General features: G+C 44.1%; 1 protein-coding gene and 1 non-coding gene across 2 annotated transcripts; both read left to right on the top strand.

Annotated features, from left to right (window-relative positions):
- Positions 1 to 17: 17 nt before the first annotated feature.
- Positions 18 to 23,003, top strand: PTCD3 (pentatricopeptide repeat domain 3). The gene is made up of 24 exons (XM_086746165.1): positions 18 to 136; positions 1,428 to 1,477; positions 2,430 to 2,469; positions 3,436 to 3,481; positions 4,208 to 4,276; positions 5,528 to 5,632; positions 6,058 to 6,181; positions 8,399 to 8,517; positions 9,289 to 9,362; positions 9,673 to 9,760; positions 9,873 to 9,933; positions 10,443 to 10,525; positions 11,205 to 11,349; positions 12,259 to 12,309; positions 13,227 to 13,310; positions 15,258 to 15,286; positions 15,800 to 15,903; positions 16,972 to 17,050; positions 17,136 to 17,226; positions 18,385 to 18,470; positions 18,918 to 19,066; positions 19,960 to 20,001; positions 21,318 to 21,476; positions 22,168 to 23,003. Exons 1-24 carry the CDS (start codon positions 42 to 44, stop codon positions 22,235 to 22,237), a joined length of 2,043 nt encoding a protein of 680 aa, XP_086602291.1. The 5' UTR covers positions 18 to 41; the 3' UTR covers positions 22,238 to 23,003.
- On the top strand, positions 10,010 to 10,149 carry LOC147601038 (small nucleolar RNA SNORD94). The gene has a single exon (XR_015258590.1). It is a non-coding gene; the product is annotated as a small nucleolar RNA SNORD94 (small nucleolar RNA).
- Positions 23,004 to 23,182: the final 179 nt, after the last annotated feature.

A 23,182-nucleotide genomic window follows, 5' to 3' on the forward strand; every position in this document is an offset into this window, starting at 1 on the left:
GTACCGCCCTCCTTCCCAGAGCGCACTGCGCGGGTGCCGGCATGGCTGCGCGGCGGCTGGGGGGCAGCTCCTGGCAGCAAGTGGTATCGCTGAGCCGGCGGTGCTGTTTACCGGGCGGGAGGCGAGAGCGCTATCGGTAAGGTTCCGCCATTCCCTCATCGGAGGGAAGAGAAGGACCCGGCGGCGATGGCGCCGTGGAGGAATCAACGGGCGGTGGTGTGGGGGGGGTCTGGGGAGTTGAGGCGCGAAAGGTTGCGCAGGCGCAATAGGGGCTAGTGAGCACTGGGCAGTGTGCGCATGCGCGCTGGCGTCTTGGGCCTCTGGGGGGGCAGGGCCGGGGCAGCATGGCGGTGTGGCGTGGTCAGTGGAGGAGGAGCGGCTCTGCTGGGGTTTTTCCCTGCTTTTGGTGGTCTCTGCGGCTCGGAGCCGTCCCGGGAGTGAGTTTGAGCTGTTAAGTGATTCCTAGAGCTTAATCTCAAGGAAGAAGTAGGGAAGTTGCTTTCAGGGTATGCCTCAAGTGAAAAGACCCCGCTCCACTGGGTACTCCTTATGGGCAAAATACAACTCACATCTGGGGTGATGAAAGAATATCTAGTAAGTTTATGTGACCCATAGGAGCAGCTAGATTTATGCAGTATGGCAGTGAAGCAAAAGAGGTATGAGTACACATTAACAGCATCTCCCGCAAGGTCAAGGTCAGTGTGGTAGCAGACGTGAATGCCAGAGTTACAGTAGGACTTTAGTGTTAGATTTCTTCATGAGCAAAAAAAAGAAAAGAAGTATTTTAATGTAAGCTTTTGATTTGTGTTAAAAGCAGTAAAATATGAACAATTGTAAGAAAGACCTTTAGCAGAGTCGTGTGACTCTAAACTGAGCACAGAGCAGCAGCTTTGTGACACACAGCAGAAGCAAGTTTATGTGGATGTGCCTTCTACTGCGGTGGTTACGTGAGTGTGCTGCCTGCAGCTCTGTAGAGACTGGGCATCTGTAGCTAAACAGGTTTGATTTCCCTGCATCCCAACTCGGGGTCTTCTGCTTGTGTAAACACAAGTCATATACTGCTTTCAGCTAGGCCCTGCTTCTGAAACACAAAGTGTCTTTTTTGATATAAGTTCAGGATTTTCTTTCAAAGATGCAGTAATTCATGAAAACGACTTTAAGCCATGATATCCCTAAAAATAGTTACAAATTTTATGTAGTATGATTTTCTGTGTAGAACTGCTTGTCTCTTGAAATTAGAGTTTTAAGAGAAAAAAAAAATCTCTTAAAACCATCAAAATTTTGGAGTTAGTAATAGTGCAATGTTTCCGGTTACTTTTTCTGTCTAATGTTTTAATTATTTCTAACTCGTAGTACAAAATTCCATTAATCTACTTTTGCTGTATTAATGTGACTACCATAAATTCAAACCTCTGGTTGGTTTATAGGTGCTCTTCTAGTAGTACAGCTCTTGGGAAGACTGTGGACAATTCAGAAGGTATGATGTCTTAATCACTAGTTTCTTGCATGTGGTTTTTCAATCTCCAAACAATATAGCGAGATAAAGAAGACATGGATGCCCACGTTCCCCTTCTTGGATTTTGTTTTGCTCTTTGAAACAGAATAAACTATAAAATGAAAATGAGTTTTCCGTGTTAATCCTGACAGTTTCCTTCATGTTCTTGCTGCTTCTCTGTACTCCTTGACATACTTCTGTTACAAGTTTTGGGAGAGAAGCGAGTTGGGATTCTTGGAGCCGTGCTGCACGTGGGAGCAAGTTCCTACCAGTCAGTAACAGCTCGTGGGAGCGTCCACAGTGCGGTGGGAAAAGTGCCTCTGCAGACTCTGGCTCTGGGGGTTGTAACGAAGAGGTCCCAGATGCTCCTCTGTAAATGGATTAGCTAAGATGCTTTACTAACAACCTCTAGCTTCTTCTTTTAGTATTGCCCTTTTTCTTTTTTCCTCCGTGGGAAAACCGGGAAAATCGATCCTTGGAGTGGAAGGAACTGAGCAGTGGGTGGCAGGCTGTCAGTGCGGAAACCTGAGAGGGCGCTTTGCTGCAGTGTTCAGGCAGGCTGAACTCTAGAAGCCAAATGGGCAGAGATGGCAAACTCTGGACTGGGGAACTAAGAGTGGGAAAGGCTGGGGCTCAAGCAAGAACGTACAGGATAAGGATGATTGAAGAAGCTTGAGTGGGTAAATGGATACAATCGTTTTGATATTTATTTACAACAGGGCCCTGATCCTTTCTTGATGCAAGATGCGTAAGCTCCTCACCAGTGTTTATTATTACCACTGCAATAAATTGTGGCCTACATTAGACTGTGATCTTTAAACCCTTGCTTTAGTACTTTAGCTGGATCAGCTTAAATTGTTAATTTTCATGGGGTCAGTGTTTTCTTTGGGCATCTGTTTGTTTCTGATAACAATATTAATATTGTTTCTCACAGTTACTCGAGAAGAAATTGTGCTTCCCCGAAGGAAAACCTGGTGAGTGCTTACTGCTGGAATATCTTTTCAGCTGGAAGAAAACCGTTATTGGACAGCTAAATGTAATCTGTCCACCAAAGCTGAAAAAGAAAATTCAGGTTACTGTACTCCTGGATTTGATATCCCACTGGTGGCTTTCTGGGAATATTCTTGATTCTTATTCTCTGTGCAGAGTATGTACACTCCATTCCTGCCTTTTTTTTTTTTTTTTTCCTTCCTTCCCCAACAGTTATGGACTGCATTTTAAGCATAGTCCTGTTTCTTTGTAAAAGATGGTATTCGCTAGAAATCTGTAAAATCAAGTTCATTTGGCTGTCTGCATCTGGGTGTGGACTTTTCAGTAAAATGGATTTGACCATTTGACCATATTTGGCTGAATAAATCCTTTTTAGAAATTACACAGCTGAACAAAAGCTATTTTGTTGGAAGCACTTGAAGTGAAATTGCATGACTGTACAGCAAAAACTACGTTTATAGCCAAATGATGTCTGCATGTAAACCTAAAATAATGCTGCCTTCACCTAAACTCTTTCACTGGCCTTTCCTTGTTTACCTGAAACACAACCAAAGTCTTCAGGATCCACAGCTGCAGGAGTCCTGAGAAATCTCGGTTTTGTTTGGGTCTTTTTTCCCTGCCAAGACTTATCTTGGAGAGGCAGTCCTGTGGGAGCTTCTGAGGAACATTCCAAGGACTTCTTTCTGTGTCCCTTCCCTATGTTCTTTCTTTGACAATGTATAGTAATAAGGGCAGGAGTGTTAGCAGGGAACACACATGCTTTTCGGGTTCCCCTCTAAGTCTTGTTTTTTTCCTGTGGTTGTTCCAGAACTGAGACCACTTTTGCAGTTGAATTTTCCCTCCCTTTGCAAAAAGTGGTATTTTCCAAGCTGTGGTTGTTCTGCATGCAATGTAACATGTAACATTCAAAGTCTGCAACCGAGCATTAATCAAAGCTCCTTTATATTTAGGGATAAGCTAGCAGTTCTTCAGGCATTGGCTTCTACTGTGAAGAGGGTAAGTAGCTGATCGTGGAAATAGGTTGAGCTGTCTGTCTCACGCAGTAGCCTTGTTCTCTGGAGGCTCTTATTTCTGCTGTGGCTGTAAATTAAAGATGGGACTTGTACATCTGTTTCTTACGGGGCTTTCACCTTTGCTCAGCATCTTTTGCTGTGTCTTTAAAGCCTCATTCTCGTGCTAAGGGAGGGCTGCAACTCCCGGTGAAAGCTGTAATACTTTGATAAGGCTTTTGTTAACATCAGGAACGAGGTCCTTTACCAGTTCAGCTTCCCAGTCCAGGCTGCCTCTTCTCAGTCTCAGTCCAGAAAGCAAGCCTTGCAAAGAGCAATGAGTGTCTGCTCTTGCTGGGAAACAGCCGTAAATGCTGTGATGCCGTTCTGTCTTGAATTGTGGAAACTGAATATCATCCTGTGAGTCCCCTCAGCTCCCCTGAGACCGATGGGGTCCTGCTTGCTTTGCAGGGAACTTACTGCTTGCCGTGTTGTAGTAAGCAGCTTTTTGTTGTCACTGTGTTAGCCTCTGTGTCTGTGTGTAATGGAAGTGCTTTTTGAAATATTTCCAAACAGGCTAAACCTTTTCAAACAAGAGGAACTTTTGTAAAATGAACATCAGGTGGTGGTTGTGTGGTGGGAGTGTTCATTCCTCGTCCCGTGAGACAGTGTGATATGCCTACAGCATGCCTGTGTGCATAACTGTTTCAGTCCTGGATTCTTCTTTCTACAGGATCCGACTGCTGCGCATTATATGTTCCAGGATGACCCTTTCCTTATGCCGAGAAATGCAGCCAATGCTGTAAGTATTTCCTTTCAAATCCTTGGTAAGCTTTCCCCTCGCCACCACTTCATCTAGGCTATGAAAACTCTAGTTAGAGCCTAGTTTCAATTACAAAAGAAAATTAAGTATCATATTTCTTTCAGAATTTTCTCCTCTGTGTATTTTTGAAAGCACAACGATTGTAGCATTTCTCTGGACAAATCCACCCTGTACACACAAAATTATTGCTTTTTCCTGCCCTCGTAGGGACCTTCCAGCTGACACAGCTCTGCTAACGTTCCTCCCAGTTAGTGGCTTACCTCTTGAGTTGTTCTGTTCCTCCGTGTTCTTAGTCCATTAAATAACTCCCAACAGTAGTTCTTTAGGTGTGGCATTCAACCTGTTAAATCTATGTTTACGTAGTTTGGATATAGACTGTGAATATGTAGTATTGCAAGTGTTGAGATTTTGTGCTTACAGTTTAATTAAATTTGAATAAAATTAAGGTCACTTGTGTCTGTGTTACTACATAGACTACGTATTACCAGTTTGCTGTCCCGGCCAAGCCCCAGGAATTTTAATTTTGTCACAGAGCAGATATTTAGTAACAGGCTTGTGGAAGTAATAATATTGAGATGATAATAGAAAGGAAGAAGGAAAAGAGTCTTCCCCTGATGTTGTCTTTGCATAAGATTAAACAGCATGAAGGTGAGGGAAGAGAAAGCAGAACTGGAAATGAGGGCAAGAAGGAACTGCTGTGTGTGATGTCAATTAGAGCGTAGCGAGAGAAGACTGGGAGCTGAGATAGGTCTTTGCAAATCAGTGATATGGCTACGAGCGAAGCCATTGAGAGGGCTGACGGCAGCAGTCAAATGTGAAGAGCTTTAAAAGAAACAGCAAAGGAGAGTCTGACTTTAGAACTCGAAGAAAAGAGGTGAATGGGAATCAGGTGATGCTCATGGAAATGACAGTCAGGGAGAGAAATGTCCACGTGCCGTAACTCTAAAAAGAGGTGCTTTTGATCTTGAGGTAGTAGTGCAACATTTCACATGTCTGGTACAGAACTTTGTCCCTTGACTAAGTAACAAGGAAATTGTTTACATTGGCATAAATACCAGAATGTTTATCTGGAATGTTGTCTTGTGCCTGTGTTTTTACGAAGAGTTGAAAACGAAGCAGGAGTTTAATTTGATCCCATCAGAATGCTCAGTGGTATGGAAAATGTTTTTCCTCCCTCGCAGCCTTTTAATTGCATGTCTCTTCATCTTGTTCTCTCCCATTTCTATGCAGCGTTTATTTTCACTGTCAAAGGAGTCTGGGAGAAATGCTGCAAAATACATTATTGAGCACTTTCCTCAATATTTTGACAAGACTTTTGCAGAGCCCAACGTACCAGTAAGCTTTTTGCTTTTTATTTTAATTGTGTTTGTGCTTTGTCAGTTAGTGAAATCAGCTCTCAGACTGGTCCACAACTAACATGAAAGGATAATTTAACTGTTTTGCAGACAGCTATGGAGGCAGTACTGTATTTCCATTATGTTCCTAAAGTGAACATTTTTCCTTAGGAGTTCAATATCGTATCAAGTTCTTTAGATAAAAGTAAGAAAAGAAATGTTGTTTAGATGTTGACTTGCTAGCATGGAAGTGAGAGATCAGGATGCATGGTCCTCCGTCACCAAAAGGACTGCTGATGTCAGGCTGGGAGAGTCGGGAGATTGTCAAAGCAGTGTGCTGGGTGAAGGGTAAGGATGTTTGGTTAGTGTTTTAGCAGTGGTTTAGAGAAGGTTTGAGCTCATGTCTAACTTGCACTCTGCTTTTAGTGCTTGATGCCTGAGATTCTTACACCTCAGATTGAAGGAGTGAGTGAGGAAGCTCTGAAAGAGCGTATCCACCTCAGAAAGGTGAAAGAGTCTGTGGACCTGTTTGATCAGCTCGTACAAGCAGGTATGTGGTCACTTGCCAGATCCTGTGGCATAGCTCTCTTTAAATTGTGCCAGAAATATTTTAGTAGCTAGCACAGGCTGTGGAGACAATTTCATTACTCTGTTGCTGCCTTTCACAACTGACTCTGGTCTGGTGAAGTGATTCTCTGGAATTATTGGGCCCTCGTCATCCGCTGCTTGTCTGACATGTCACTTTGGTGATCAGGAGAAGAAATGATTTCTTGATCAAGAAGCAGATGTTAAGTGTTGAGTTTTTTTTTATTCTTTTCCGAAGTATAAGGATTGTGATACGGTAGATCAGAGCCTGTTATGGGCAGATGCTGTGTGGCTGGATGATACCATTCTGTCTGCAAAGGCCCTTGTGCGGTAGCATATTGGTTGGTAGAAGTGATATCTGTGCTAAACACTTTGCTGCTGTGTTGGGCTGATGTAGCATACCAGCTGAGTGCCCCTTCTGTGGACCTGCCCTCAATAAATTAGTCTTTTTCCATTCTTTCTTAATTAAACTTTGTCTCTGTTATGGGTGAATGAAGAGGAGGCAATAGAAAACTGTGATTGCCACAGCCTCTGAAGGAGGAAGACATACTGGGAAGGTGAGACCTTCTCGTATCCACTACAAGATGGAAAGGAGATGATTCCATCAAATAGCTCTTTTCTTTTGTTGTTTTTAAATCTGTTTCATACAAAGTGAAACACAAAGTAGTCTTCACAGCAGGATGTATCCCAGGAGTAGATTTGAAAAGCACTAGAAATTTTAGATGTTGTGTTGGGCTTGTGCTGTTTGACAGTTTTGGCTGCCAGTTGCCACTTCCCTCTCCCACTTGGTGAGGAAAACTCCACCCTTTTGATGGCTTTTCTGGTAGAAAACCAGATACTCTAGTTGTAGTTTACCCCTGCTCGGGACCAAGCTACGCAGCCTCTCACTCACTCTCCCAACCCTCCGAGGGAAAGGGAGACAGATAATACAACAAAAAGCTCAAGGTTTGTGGTAAGGACAGGGAGAGATCATTGAAGTTACCGTTACGGGCAAAACAGACTTGACTTGGGGAAAACTATTTCAATTTATTATTAATAAAACCAAAGCAGGATAATGGGAAAGAACAAAAACAAGTTCCCCCCACCCCTCCCTCTTCCCAGTCTTAACTTCATTTCAAATTATCTCCACCTCCTTCCCCGCCGTGAGCAGTATGGGGGAATGGGGGTTATGGTCAGTTCATCATATGTTGCTTTTTGCTGCTCCATCCTTCTCGGGGGAAGAACTCCTCGCATTCCTCCCCTGCTCCAGCGTGGGGTCCATCCCACGGGCTGCACTCCTTCGTGAAACTGCTCCAGCGTGGGGTTCTTTTCCACAGGGTGCAGTCCCTCAGGAGCAGGCCACCACAGCGCAGGGCCCTCCACGGGCCACAGCCTCCTTCAGGAATCTGCCTGCCCTCGCGTGGGGTCCTCCCCGGACTGCAGGTGGATCTCTGCTCCTCTGTGGACCTCCATGGGCTGCAGGGGGACAACCTGCTCCACCATGGTCATCACCACAGGCTGCAGGGGAATCTCGGCCAGGAGCAGCATTAGTCCTCCCCCTCCTTCTGAACTGACCTTGGCGTCTGCAGCCGTTCCTCTCACAAGAAATTCTTCACGATCGGCTCAGGCGGACGCCTCTCAGGATCTCTTCGCATCTCCTCTCTTCATTTCTCTTGGCTGGGCCAGGTTGAGTTGGGCCCAGACAGCTGCTTGATGAGAGGCCAGAGGGTGAGGGCTGCAAGGCCCACAAGGATGGCGCCTCCCCCTCTCTGCCCCTGCTTCTGCTTTTTCATGCTGTTTTGGTTTGGTTTTTGTTTTCCTCTTTTTAAATATGTTGTCACAGAGGTGTTACGGCTATTGCCACTTGGCTTGCCCCTGACCAGCAGTGGGTCCATCCTAGACCTGGCCCTGTCCGCGAGACAAAGAGGAAACTTCAAGCAGCTTCTTATAGAAGCTGCTACTGCAGCCCCTCCCGCTACACAGAACTAGCTTGCTACTTCAGCGTTAAAATTGTCTCCTGCTATAAATGGGTTCGTGGAAGTATTAGTGTCACACTCAGGTTTTACAGACTTGCTAAGGAATGGCTTTATGCTAAGAGAGAACAAAGTGGCAAAACTGGATATTGGAAAGTTTTCTGGTACGGCTGTAGAATGGTGTGTTCTTTACTTTGTCTGCAAATGTTGTACGTCCTCGTTTTCTGTAGGTACCCCTGCATCTCTGGAGACCACAAACAGCCTTTTAGATTTACTATGCTTCTATGGAGATAGAGAGTCTACTCCGGAAAAAGAGGAAGAAGAAAAAGAGGACTTGGAAGAACCAGGGGTATGAAAAACCTGTTGATCTCTATTTATTTATTTCTTTTATATGTAGTGGGAGTATGTCAAGGTGACGTCAGGATTTTTGTACTGTGACTACCTGCCTGGGAGATGGTGTGAGGTGGGTCAGATGGCAGTCAACGTTCCCAAGAGATAGGGCAGTTATAAAAATCCTGTGTCTGTCCTAGTAGCAAAGATAGTTTCCATAAAGCTGAACTTATTAGTAGCTGGATCCCTGTCTTGGCTTAGTTCTGCTGAACTGTGTTGAAGTATCTGTTTCTTGCTGACAGTCTTGGTTTTGTAGTTGCCTGCAAAGATCATCTCTAGTACCTCTCATGTAGATAAGCTAGTTAATTTTCTTCCAGTCTGAACCATATTAACTAGATTTCAGTTAACCTGAGGGCTCCTTGAGTGACCTCAGAGTATCACATCGCAGGGTACAGTAGTAGATGTATGTCACAATACCTGTCCCTCAGAAGACTGTTGTGGGAGAAAAGATTTTTAGAGTATTTGCTATAGTCTAGTGATGCCTACTAACTCCATAAATACATATAATTTATCTTGTTAGTATATTTATTAACATAAACAGTGTTCTTAGTCTAGTTATTGCTTCCTGAACATTATAATAGACATTATTTTAATGTAATCCACTTAAAAAAAACCCTTTAGTAGCATATAAATTGCTTCTGAACTTCTGTGTTGTTACCAAATCACACCATTTGGTGTTTAATCATGACTTCAAACTCTGAGAAACTTATTTCTGCAAAAATCTCTCCAGGTGGATGCTCCAGAGCAGGAGGCTCCAAAGAGACAATTACAAAGACGTTCGCAGTCATTTGGCTCTAGATGGAGGTACAGAAAATGTTGCCAGTATTCCCATACTCGGTGGATTGCACACGTGCGTTGTTGTTATAAAACAGACTTCATGACTTTTTAGCAGCCGGTACTCACAGGTGTTACTTTTTAAATACATCTGTGTTTGCTAATCTTTTAAAGTGTTTATGGAACTCTAGGTGTAGAATAGCTCAAAGTATCACAAGTTATGTATTTGAATGTCAGCCCTTGAGAGTACAGCCCATTATTTTGTTCTGCATGTTGAATCCTTTTCCTAAAGGTATCTTTTTTGGAGTTCTTTAACATTCAGCTTGTACATTGATTCTAGGGAGAACAACAATGCTGAAAGGATATTTAAGATAATGCCAGAGAGGAATGCACACTCCTATTGCGCAATGATCCGTGGGATGGTGAAGGTAAAGTTGTCCTTCAGTGCTGGGAGGACTTTTTTTTTTGGCTTGTGAAATCTCACACAGTTGTAGAGATTGTGTTTATTTTTGTTGATTTTTTTTTTTTTTTTTTTTTCAGCATGGGGCTTATGCCAAAGCTTATGACATGTACATAGACTTGCTGAATGAAAGACACAAGGGTAAGTGTCTCCTGATTTTGCTTTGTGGTCTTCTGAGTAACAGAAACCTCTTGTTGGGTACATGAATATTTGTTTCATGGCAATGATGATTGGCGCAGGGGTACGGACCTCAGCTAGATCATGGGAGCTGAATGCAAACTGATAATTTCAGTGCAGCTGGCATGTGGCCTGCTCACTGGAAACAGATTTGCATGAGACTGCCAAAAACTGAGCCATATTATCATAGAATCATGGAATGGTTTGGGTTGGAAGGGACCTTCAGAGGTCATCCAGTCCAACCCCCCTGCAAGGAGCAGGGACATCTCCAACCAGATCAGGTTGCTCAAAGCCCCGTCCAACCTGGCCTTGAACATTTCCAGGGATGGGGCATCCACCACCTCTCTGGGCAACCTGTGCCAGTGTTCCACCACCCTAATTGTAAAAAATTTTTTCCTAATATCTAATCTAAATGTTAGAACAGACTGTTTTCTGTAATTGTCAGTTAAAATTAATTGTCTTGCATTTTCCAGCTGACGTGCACACCTTCAACGCACTGATTACAGCAGTCCCATACCTAAAAGAGAGGTTCTTAGAAAGATGGGAATTAGCCAAGGTAAGGAGGTAGAGCAAAAGGGAAGGGTAAGAGTGTAAGGACTGGGTCTGCTTTATCACTAGAGTTTTGCAATCATTAGAAGACTTAAAACAAGAGCTTTATACAAAGATACTAGTATCTGCTGCAAAGGAAGTACGCTAGTTTAAACACGCAAACTAACTATTGAGGAGTGGAAAATGTACGAAATCTAACCTTGCCCTTGCAGAATGGTTTGCCTTGTGAGAACATGCCTGATCCGAGAACTGCCTGGACAGAAAGTAATTGGGAAATTTTGTTGGGAGATAAAAACAAACAAACAACTTCAGATAAAAACTCTTGGAATTGTAATTCACGGTGGTTTGATGGGAATGGAATTTTGAGGGGTAACATTAAAGGCTCCAGTTCTAATGACATAACATCAGTTAACAAAAATAGTATATAAATGTAAGCATTTCCTTGATGTTCTAAACACAGTTCTCCAAGGTCTGATCTGATGTAATTTTGTGGTCTTGTTTTTTTGTTAAATTAATTAAAAATCAGATGGTACTCCCTTAAGTTAAGAAATGATCAGTTGAGGTAGAGTCATTCACTTGACGGGGATGAGAGAGATTACATTGAGTAAATGCTTATATATCTATCTGAAAGCTGAACTGTGATCCATAACGTGTGAAGCACTAAAGATTTCGGGATTTTGTTTAAGGTCTTCCTGACTCACATGGCTCAGCAAGAAGTACAACCAAATCTGCTAACGTTTAATGCTTTACTGAAGAGTCTGAGAAGATGTGGTGGTGTAGGCCGAAGTATGTCTTTATTGGTCATAAAGGAAATGGAAGCACTTGATATAGGTGAGAGAACCGGAATGGTTGTTATATTCCAGTGCCACCTCTAGAATAGTTAACTTAAGAGTTCAGCAGCAGACACAGTGATTCCTAGTTGCAGGGAAGAAGTCCAGGGATTGTGGAAAAAAGCATTTCTCACTGTTCTCAACTTCACTATTTGTTTCCTTTTGCAAGAGAACTGAAAAATAAAAATGTGTGAGTACTGAGCTGTGGCCACTCAGCAAGCCAGTGCCTCTGGATTTCAAACTGAATTGTCATCCTCCGTCTTTGTTCACTATTGATTACTAATTGCTAATTACAGTATAGTGGGGGAGTGTGTCCTGGTCCATAGGCTCTGTCTCAACTGGATCCTTGTAGCACTGCTGCAGAAATAGTGAATAACAGGAATATATATTTGCATCCGTCAGCTGAGTGTTAGCTTCCCATAGATCAAGGAGATTTATTTACTTCACAAGCCAGTTCAGGTCTATATATCTACATCTCTTCAGAAAAAAAAGCTTTTGATCTAGATTATGTTTTTTTTTAATGTCAAGTAAGCATTGCCAAAACAGGGAATATTGGCTACTCTTGGAGAGTGTGCTTTGCCCTAGTAACATGCTTGCTGATACACTAAAGATGGGTTCATAAGCAGAATGGCAAGCCAATTATTAAATAGTTCTGTTTTAAATTTAGAGCAGGGAAGCTTGGCTGTTCACCCCATAGGAATATGGTTCTTCAGCTAGTGGTCCACCCTTAGGTATCATCTCTCCCAGTTGGGCATGAGGGCTGGTCCAGCATCAGGATGGACAAGGAGAGAAATGACAGGGTGAATTTATACACGCTGCCTGACCGGAAGGGCTGGAGGCTGTGAATTAGAGCTCGGGCATAAAGCACAGCCAAGAATGTCAAAGTAACTTCAATGTTTTTGCTTTTCAGAGCCTAGCCTTGCAACGTATGATCATCTTGTCTCTATATTTTATAGAGGAGGTATGTGCAATATCAACTTCTCCATGAATGTGTCCTGTTTAACACCTGCTTTAAATGCTTTCCATATGTAATGAGTGAAGGGGGTTGATTCGTGGATTAAAAGACAACTTATTTTGTGTGCAATCCTGATATTACCTGTGCAGTCTGATTCTGCGTGGGTGAAGAAAAAGCTGCAGAGGATCATAACCTCTTACAGAGAGGGAAGAGTCCTTGTGTTTTGAGAATGGGCAGACCTGGAAAGCAAGCCCATCTCCTTTCCATTTGCAGCCACAAGTTGATTAAGCTAAAGAGCAAATGTTACTCAATCTCTGTGGAGGCTGGATCTGACTACAACGCATGTGATTTCATAGACTGTGCCACTCAGAGGAGAAATTGTAGAATTGCACAGGAATTCTGTTTTTCTGCAACAATTCTGTACGTTGGAGCTGTCGTAAAATACAGCTGTCTTAGAAGGCCCAATTGTTGGAGATCCTTTAGCCAAAAATCTGTGGACATGGGAAGAGAATGGACACAGTAGTCATACTGTAGTCAAACTCAGTCCTTGCGTTTTAAGAAATGTGGAGGAACTGCTCTGAGGTCTCTCTGGGTTTTTTTTATTTATGAAATGCCTTGCTTTTCCTAGTGCCACATTCTAACAAACAAACTTGCATGCCTGTTGGATTCCCTCCTAGAAAGTACTTTTAGTTTTCTGCATGTGCCCTGTTGTGCTGTGGAAATCTGGGGGTAGCAGGGCAATCCCTAGTGCGAATAAAATTGCAGCTGCTGTGGAGCACCATGAGTAGAGGCAGAGAGAGGAGACTGATGAGACTTGGAAACAAGAACCATGCTTTCAGACGTTGCCATGTTATGTTTGCAGGCTGAAGCTAGCATGCTTAGCACAACTGAGATGTGATGTTGCTTGTCTGTTTGTTCCACAGTTGACCTTAACCCATCAGGCATCATCTCTGAGGTGATAGATGACGTTGAAAAGAGGAGTTTCACTGCCCAGGACCCTGATGATGGTACGGACTTCAATATATCTGACGATCTACATTGGTTAAGCTTGGGTGAAAAGGTACCTATGAATTTCAGGTAGTTCTGTCCAGCTAGGAAGAATACATGCAGCTTGCTTGTATTAATCCCTTCTCATACTTTTTGGAGACAGAGAAGGACAAATTCCAGTGCCGGGAAGTTGTATTGTGTGTGCATTTGTGTGCTGGCTTCTGTATGGGAGTGTGAGTGTAGCCCATGTGAATGAGCTCGTACAATAAAAAACTCAAGGCTATTGACAAGGCTGGTTTAAGGAGGAACATGTGCTAGCAGTTTCATGAAACAATACACGTGTGGTAAACAGCAGGTTTTTGTTGTAGTGCGGTGTGAGAGTTCCTATTCTAGTTCTTCCTAATTCTTTTCAGAAAACTGCGTGAAATAAAACTTCATGCGAAACTGAAGCTCGGGTCTGTAGAAGGGATAGATTCTGAACATCCCATGTCTCACTGACTCTTTCTGCCATCTGTATGTACACAGCTTTGCCCTAGGATGTTCATAGCCTTTCTGTACGTACAGAAGTAGACACAGCTTCAACCTGAAGATGAACATGGCAAAGAAGGGTCAGTAGCTGTGCTGTGTACAGCGTGGTGTTAACGAGGTGTCGGAAGCCACTCCTTGGCAGCACTCCTCTGTATATGATAGGATGGAGAAGCTATTACAGTGCATGCTTCAGGACATGAGTTGAGAAGTTGATATGTTTTTTTGGCATTTAAAAGACAAAGATAGATTGTGAGATTATGCTGGAGTAGAATATTAGGTTATCCTGTCAGCAGGTTTTTTTTGTCCTTGGGAAGAAGCCTGGAATAGTCAGAATGCTGTACACCTCTTTTGTTTGCTTCTGCCCTGCTCTGTGTGTTAGACTGTTCCTTGCTCTGGCTCGAAGATGATGCCAGAAGCATAGACAATGACTGTGCCTGCTCTGCTCCTTCACACTCTTTTCTAGAAATACCACTGTTAGCAAAGGCAGGGATGACAGGCACGCAGATACAGGCCTTGTCTGAATGCTGAGTGGGGGAGTTGAATGAGCTTTTCTACACAGTGGTTTAAAAAAAAAAAAAAAGGAAAGGGTGATTGCTCACATAAGACCAGATCAAAGCCACTTGTCGAAGCAAGATGCTTATGTAGACGTTTTCTGCTCTTCTTCAATGTGGGATCCTTATCCTCTTTTGGTAACTGCTTTTGCAGATCTCACGTTGACACTTTGAACAGAACTGCGGCTAGCCATTTTTTCAGTCTTTGATGGCATCCAGTCATCTTACTTTTCCTTCAAGAAACCAAAATCACCTATTCCAAATTCTCACCACACAAATGAAATGAGCTACTTAGCAGGATAGGTGTCCTTTTTCCCAGTATGGCTTTCTTAGCCTCCCTCTCGCAGCATCCATCTCCATGCCACTTTGAAATGTCATTTACAGAAACCAGAGTCAAAGCCTCACAAAACTGGAAGGAGACGTTTTCAGGGGGCAGTTGTATGTTCTTGGGCAGCTCTGGCGTGTACTTAAGAGGTGTGTCGCCTGCCTGAACACTTGCCTCTGTCGCATGTGTTCTCTTCCACTAGTTCATAGAGAAGGTGAGTGATGGTTTATTTGTAGCCTGCCTGTTAGATAAGTAATGCTGTATTGCGTCAGACAACAGAATGTGGATTTTGTAAAACTTCCTGAAGTCAAACAGACCATCTGCTTAAATCTGTCTCGAAAAGCACAGCAGTAGGGTTGCCTCTAGAGCACTGGCTAGCAAAGCTCTTACAACACCAAAGTCTCTCTCTAAAATGAAGATCCCTGCTACATTGTCAAACTGAGCTACAAATTCAGCTTTGTAATTGAACATGTCCTGTCTGTCCTTTGGGAGGCTGGGTTAATGAGCTGCTGTATGTCTCCTTGAAAGTTTGAAGCTAACAGACTCCATTTTCTCTGTTTCAGCCAACTTTTTTGCCACTGCTATGCAAGTGGTAAGTACCTCTTCCCTGCAATCAGCATTCCTTTGAGTCCTCCAGCTGTTTCAGAATTGCTTGTGAGTTTTCCAACCTGTCGTACAAGGTTTAGCTCTCAATATCTTTCCCTTTCTAATCTGTGTTCATCACCTCCTGTAACTCTTCTCCGTAATTCTGCGGTTCTTTGCTTCATCCCTCCTAAACTGGTAACTTTTATGCCTGTGATACGTGCATCTCTTGCTAGAGATGGCTGCACAAGTCCCTGTCTGCTGTGCCTTACCTCCTCCTATTGACACTGCGGCGATCAGACCACACCAGGAGGTGTCAGTTTAAGTTAGAAAGCTCTCACCCGCTGGGAGAGTCACGTATGTGTCTCAACTAAACAAAATGTCCAGGCAGCCACTGCACTGAATTGCATTAAAAATGTTTGCTGTCTGCTCATTACTCCTCATACTTTTGTGAAAGTCAGTCTCAAAGGGATGTGTTCAGTGTTGTATTTGGTAGCTTTAACCTCTAACTGGTTTGTTGCAGTGCTGTGATCTCAAGGATATCAAGCTTGCCTATCGGTTAAATAAGGCGATGGAGAACGGAGACAACTGGAAATTCTTGGACATGGATCGGTCAAATGCCTACTGGTGAGTGAAGTGCAGCTCACGTTCAGCATCTTGCGTATCGTTGTCAGTTTGAATACAAACTGGGATTTGAACAGTGTGCAGAAGGATGCCTTGTTGAACATCAGATGGCTCATGCGTGTGCAGTTTGGGAATTGGGTGACAAAGTCTCTCTTAAGAACAATAGTAGCTTAGGATTTATTTTTGGTTTGTGGCCTTGCCCAAACTGAAATAAAGCATCTTGGAGCATCCGTTTAACTTAATCGTTATCCAACAACTGTACGGAGCAGTTGTTTCCTACAATCCTGCCATCCACTTAGGATGGCGTCTTAGGAGGTAACACCAGAATAGCGTACAGGTCAGACCTCGCTTCCTGCGTGGCGTAGAGAGGTTGCAGTGCAGCAGGTGTATGTAGGCACCAAACTCCTGTGTATTTCCACCATTTGATGCTGTAATCATGGCATGTCGTTAAGTGCTGCAGATACTGAACGTAGTTAAGTACTTGAAGCATACTGAGTTGAAGAAAAGCCTATTTAGGCATTGGAACTAGAGATGCTACAGTAAATTCATGAAAAGTAATTATCATCAAAATAAGATGTATTTTCAGGGGTGAAAATCTTATGATCTGACTTTAACCTGTAAATAAATCGAGGGAAATTAATGGAAATCCATTTCTTGGTGTACAGACATTTTTCCTATTCATTGCACTGGATCAGGGTTCCAGGCTTGTACCGTGAACTTGCACAAGTGACCAGGTTAATTTAGTTCACTTCTTAAAGTGGTTCTTTTTGAGGTTGCATTTGAGAGATTCAGATGCCTCAAACCTGGTGTCAGGCAGGGAGATTGCATTGCTTAGAGATTTTAAAATGCAGTCCACTTCTTACTAATTCTGCCAGTTACCTAGTGTCAGCATTAGTTATCTCATAAAAAACACTGCTGGTTTTTTAATTGTATGGAGTATTGCAATCATACAGTGAAATTTCCCCGATCTGCAATACAAATCTGGTCAGAACACCATCATTGTGCTGATGCTTCTGTATGGTTTGGTTGATCTAATCATTACTGAATTAGGACATTTTTCCCCTCCTGTAGGTCAAAATTCTTTTCATTGTTGTGTATGATGGAACAAATCGATGTTGTGTTGAAATGGTACAAAGAAATGTCCCCTTCGGTAAGTGTGTGTTAGGGTAAGCAAGCTTCAGAGCTTTAGTATGGAGAAATTACAGTTTACTGAAGTGATTCTCTTCCTTCATCAGGTCTTCTATCCAACTCCGAAAAACATACTGGACCTCCTTCAAGCACTGGATGCAGCCAACCACTTAGAAGCAATCCCTTCGGTCTGGGAAGGTTAGTGCTAGCCACATGGCTACGTAGGCAGTTTGATAAAAGGCAGGAGGAGTGCAACGTGGGAGGGAGTTGGGAAACGTCCCAGTGCTCAGAATAGCCACGATGAGGCGCTTTGGAATGAGCGACGTTATTCCTCCGTGCAGTGGTGGGGCTGTTGTATTAGCCTGTGCTATCGGCTCTGCCTTTCTCTGTCAGAGAGATCGTGGCTGTGTGATAGTTAAATGTCAATGTCTTGGAATACTGAATGTGTACCAGAGAGTAGTACCTTACTAGCTCAGGTTTAACTCATTTAAATTCTTTGCCTGTTTTTTGCCCCTTAAGAAGAGGAGACAAGAATGCAAATACAGGCTTTAGCACACAGAAAATATTCTGCTGTCACCTGTCGCTAAGGGGACAGACAGGTTATTTTAGGGATCCTTCACAGGATGATGACAGCACTAAGTTCTAGTTACAATTAAAGCTTTATTTTCTTAACAAGATTTTATGATTAGCATAGCATAGAATTTACAATCAAGAGTAGCACAGCGTAGTGCAATTTTGTAAGCAGCGTAGTACAGAATTTGATAGCACCGCTTAGCTTGTGGTTTCTAATCACCTAGTCCCTCTGTGGATCAAGCCAGCTCTTAATACTTGGTTTGCTCTATCAGCATAAAAATCATAATCTAACCTCAAAAAAAAGTATCAAAGAATACAAGTCACTACTAAATCCTTGGAGGAAGCAGATGATTGTGGAGGTGTCCCTGGCCATGTGGGTCTCGCTGTTCAGCAGCAGTTTGGGTCCAAGTTCCCACTTAGGATCTGTAACTGCTTGATTTTATAGACAGTACTCTGTGCTGTTACCTTCCCTGTTCTGTGATGGAATCATCACCACCGGCTTTGCTGGGTGCCTGGGACCTTGCAGGCCGTTAAGGAGGGGAGTAGTCAGGCTGGCACCCAGGAATCTTGAGGCTGGCAGGGAGAGGAAGAAGAAATCCATTTGGTTCCTCTGCTTGGTATACAGGACCTTCAGGGCCTGATCATGAGGGGAGAGGGAACTGATACGTGACCTGCTCGGTCGCAGGAATTGGCTCTTTGCCTTACAAAATGGTGTTAGTTATGCTAACCATGTGAGCAGGAGGTACTGGTCACACCAGCTAACTACTGCCTTTCTCTGGACAGATATGAAGCAGCTGGGGTTTACCAGGAGACAAGACCTGCTGGGAGAGCTCTTGTCTTTGATGAGCAGGGAGCAGCACCCTGAAGAGGTAAGGAAGCTGTCGTGGTTTAACCCTGGTGAGCAGCTGAGCACCACACAGCTGCTCACTCACATAGCCCCATACAAGCTACTGTGAAGAAATTTAACTCTGTCCCGGCCAAAACCGGTGCAGAAGCTCAGTGAAAAGAGTAGAGATGTCTCCCCATGTCTGTGCAGCATACAGACTGTATTTAGGTGCTGTGTTACGGTCCCTCGTCAGTCATAAAGGTCCCGTTCCAGTGCATATGCCGTTACAGATTCCCAGATCTGTGTGAGCTTATCCAGGTTTGCTAACCTCTTCAGATTGTTGTCAACCTATAGGGAAACCTGAGATTAATACAGAAAAGGATCACTTCCTTATCAGGGTTGGGAAAAGTAATCCAGCCTGGATTTCCTGCGCTGGAAAGGATTTGTTAAATCTAGAGGTTTTGGCTTTCATAGCACAATCTCTTCACAGATTCAACTGGCGTTTGCCAAGTGTGCTGAAGACATCAAAGCTGTCCATGAGCAAACCGGGAGGGAGCAGGCCCCGTTAGAATGGACAGGCAGCACGCTGGGCCATGTCGCGCTGTTGTTTTCCAGGGCTGGGAGAACCCAAGATGCCTGGTACGTGTGTGGCTGTCACAAGCTCTTGGCTTGCTGACACTGGAACTCAAGGCTCAGTCACAAAAATCAAAAACTAACGACTGATTGCCTTGGAATGGTAGAGCAGACAAAGGGAGGGATAAGTCCTGCTGGGAATGGGATGAGGTTTTTTCTTGTATTTTTGTATTGTATTATTGTATTGTTCATTCTCAGCACCGAGTTACAGTTGTCTGTCTTAAAAATGGTTTAGAATTGAGTGGAGCAACTGGCTTAGAGCATCGTACAGCTGCTGCTGGCAAGGCAGGGTTTGAGTATCACTTCACTAGGCACTGCTGATTTCCTGCGGCTTCCCATTCTCTAATTCTTAGAACTCATTGGCATTCAAACAGCTAAAGAGATTAATTAGAGTTTAATTACACTTTTAATTAGAAATAACTGGAATTAAAAATCTAAAGATAAAATTTTGGAAGCCTTCAGAAACTAAAATTTACTGTCCTACATGCTCTCAACTTGCAGTGCTGGTTAAAGTATCCCGTCTCCAGTGTAAGGTTCCGAGCCATTTTCTGTTGAATACAGATGTTCTCTTTGCACCGACTCATTTGGAACAAAGAGGTGGCAAGTACCCTTCTAAAAATACGGAATATTTTAAAGTAAAATTGCCACCAGCTACGTTTTTTAATTTTTTTTCTGTACTAGTTAAGCTATTTTGTGTTAAACTAATCCATGATGTTAGCTGGGGTACATTGCATCTGCAAGGACATGGCATGGGAGCTGTTCCAGATCCGTGGGGAAGACCGTTTAATGAAATTGAGTTTGCCTATGTTTCAGCGGGGGCTTATCCAGGAAATTTAGTATCTGTCCCTGTGGTTTGCGGTAGGTTGTTTTTAATTATTATTTTGTTTTCTTTTGAACAGGAACATGATGGAGCGTTTCCAGCAAATCAATAGGATTCCCACGTGAGTACTTTTAGGTTCTGACTTCAGGTACTGAGTCGCCCCTTTGTCTGTGATTTTGCGTTTCCGTTATCACCCAGAGCAGTGGTCCGTAACTTACCGTTCCTTCCAAAGTGTGAGTGTGTGCATCTGTCCCTGTTAGCACAAGGGTTTGTTTATCCAACTGATACATTCCAAGACCTTTCTGTCTCAAAAACTGCTGAAAATGCAAAGAAGGCATTTAAGGAGCTGATCCTTGAGGTGTCATGGAATCTCATTTCCTGTGTGCTCAAAAGATTTCCAGCATGCTATTAACCAATCGTAAGTGCTTCAGAGGTGTCTGGATTTCTGAAGATAAGTTTATCAAGTCCAGACCTAAATCATATGTGGTACCCTGTTAGGCTACAACAGTTAGCTTTTCCCAGGATTTTGGGGGAAAAATTCTCTTTGAAGTAGAAAACAGCTTCTAAGGAATAGTAATGCGTTTCGCTTGGGGTTTTTAAAAATACAATTACATGCTTGGAGCTCACGGAAGTGAACGCTATGAGGGTGTGTGGTACCAAAGGTCGCTATTAGTGGCACGCTGTGCTTGTCCTGTTCTGCAGACTGCGCTAGTGTGGCCCAAGGAAGCCTTGACACTGCCAAGCTGCACCAGAGCCCGTCTTTAAGACGGGAAAGAAAAATAATTCTTCTGAAATTGTGGTGTAGCCGATGGTTTGTGGCTGCCATGGGTCCTGAATGCAAAGAGAAAGAACATGGTTTCCTTGCTGTTGCCAAATGCATCAGAGGCTCTTCTGGCTGAACTGTCTCCTGCCTTCCCTTTTCTGCCAAGCTCCCTGCGGCATCAGCTGCAAACGCTTAATTATTTCCCTGCCTGAAGGCAGGAGAGGTGTCTCCAGCAGCTGTCGCAGGTGAGGAAAGAGCAGAGCCAGCTGCCAGTGGCTCCCAGTGCCCACGGACAGCACAGCAGGCTCTGGCAGTGAGACACTGCCTTTGATTTAAATGCTGTTACACTGCTCCGTGCCCACTGCCAGCCACACAAAAGAGGGTGAGGGGCCTGATTTGGGCACTCAGAGGGAGGCTGCTGCTAAGGTGAGGTCCTTATCCTGTGCAGTGAGCTGCTGCCCTCTGGTTTTGTGCAAGGAGAAGTATTGCTTTCTGCTAGGACAGGAGTTCCCAAGAGCACCATGTCAGAACAAGATGAAGGCTGAGGTGAAACTCCTGGCTAGAGCAGAATTGGGCTGGTTCTCAACCGTCTGAAAATCTGTCGGTTGCTGTCAGTTAATGGCCATCTCACCTGAGACCCCACCAACAGTCACTCTTTGCCTTTGCTTTTGCAGTGACCAAGTGATGGATGAGTTCTTGAACTGTGCTAAGCAAACCAATTGCCCAGATGAGGCAATTAAACTGGTAAAGCTGGCAGCATCTCTCGATCTTCCTTCATCTCAAAGGCTTAAAAGCAGAACGGAGAAGGAATTCAAACTCTCTGAAGAGCAGAAGTAAGTTGGAGTACTCCATGTTGGTGCTAAAGGGGTATAGTAGACAGGGTGTTGGCGGGGTGATTCTGCAGAAGGGCTCTGTCAAGGCAGCAGAGAACTGGCTTCAGAACGATGTGCCTTCGTGTTGGCTCTGGTCAATTCACACCCCCAAAATGAGCCCTCAGTTTTTTATTCTGTGCTGTCCATCCCACCTAGGAGGGAAGGTAACTTTCCATGATGGGATTATCTGCACTACTCAGATCTGCTATCGCCCTTCTTCCCCACAATCTTTTCCTACCTGGGTCTGGCTACCTAGACACTGACTTCAGGCTCGTAGGAGCAGGGAAGCGGTACAGGATGGCCCTGCACGTAGTCAGTGCCCTTCAGTACATCTCGCTAGCCACCATTGTTGCTGGGCTGATACAGCTCAGATGGTGGGCTTAGCCTTGAGGGACCACAGTGTGGAGTCACTGGTCTGGTGTAAGGGAGTGAATAAAGAGAAGTCCAGCATCCCTGACAGCTGGCCCAGCACTTTCTGGGTAACTGAAGTAGTCTGCTTTTTCAAAAGGAGGTGGGTGTGCCTCCACCAAATGCTGGGTGGACCTGTTCTGTGAGGATAACAGGCATCAGACAGCCCATCATGTTCTCTTTGGAGGGGGTTATTTATGGTTTAGATCAGGTGACTGATTACTGGACTGTTTTACACCTGCAGGAAGACACTGGGGAGTATCAAGTCAGACAGTGACAGCAGCGACAGTGACAGCGACAGTGACCAGGACTAGCTGTCTCTCTCGCCTTCCCCTCGGGAAAACCGGGAGCAGCCGCTGCCTTGATGCCAGGAGGCTTCTGTGAGAAGAGAAATTATTGAAGGGACGGCTTTTGGGAGGTGCTGCTGCACTGCTAAGCATTCCAGAGCATTCTCAGCTGGGACGTGCTTGGCAAGAGTACGTTGTCCTTGTTGGAGCAAGCTGAAAGCTGTCCTGCTTCATCTTCTTGATAACTTCAAATGTAGCATGGGCTACACCAACAGTCTCTTCCACAGCACTACCGGCACGAGCTGGCACCTGCCAGGCAGCTGCGTCCTGCTTGAACAGCTGGGCAGAGAGGCTGGAGGGCTGCAGCGAGAGGAGAGCTGCCTCCAGGAGGCTGCTCAGCAGGTACCAGAGCTTGACAGCTTGAACAAGACTTCTCTTGGACCTCCTGTGACTTAAACCTATGCCAGCTTTAACTCCTTTCCAGCTGACTTTAATGAACTACTTAAATACCACATTTACTCTGTATGTAAAGACTGTAGATAATGCAGTACTCATCACCGGTGGTGTTACTCCTCATCCTTTTTGGTGCTTTGGGACAGGCTTTGGAGTGCAGGTGTTAAAAAGCTACAATTTGTACATGGAGACTGCATCTAATAAATGTCAGACATAAAAATGGCTGTAGTCTGACAATCCCTAAGCAAAATCTATTGATTGCAAATTGCTGCTGCTGCTCTGTGGGAGAGTAAGTAAAGTTCTTGGAGAACACAGCAGTAAAGCTAAGGAGGTGCCTGGAGAGATGGAGGACTGTGCTGTTCTGTTCTCTGCCTTGCCGTTAACTGGCCCTCACAGTGGTGCTGCTGGTCTCTGCTTGCAGAGGATGCTTGAGGGGTTGGTTTTTTTTGAGATAGTTCTCTTGAACAGCCAAAGAAGGTCTTGTTTCGGAGAGCATTAACTCATGTTGTAATGAATAGT

Source organism: Chlamydotis macqueenii, chromosome 4 (assembly GCF_036417535.1).
Source record: "Chlamydotis macqueenii isolate bChlMac1 chromosome 4, bChlMac1.mat, whole genome shotgun sequence".
Classification (NCBI taxonomy): Eukaryota; Metazoa; Chordata; class Aves; order Otidiformes; family Otididae; genus Chlamydotis; species Chlamydotis macqueenii.

What these genes read in the sequence shown, in the direction of transcription:
- PTCD3 (XM_086746165.1), top strand. Translation starts at nt 42, where the DNA reads ATGGCTGCGCGGCGGCTGGGGGGCAGCTCCTGGCAGCAAGTGGTATCG. An exon ending in TGGCTTCTACTGTGAAGAGG is followed by an intron (nt 3,482 to 4,207) that starts GTAAGTAGCTGA and finishes TTCTTTCTACAG; the next exon opens with GATCCGACTGCTGCGCATTA. An exon ending in AAACTCTCTGAAGAGCAGAA is followed by an intron (nt 21,477 to 22,167) that starts GTAAGTTGGAGT and finishes TTACACCTGCAG; the next exon opens with GAAGACACTGGGGAGTATCA.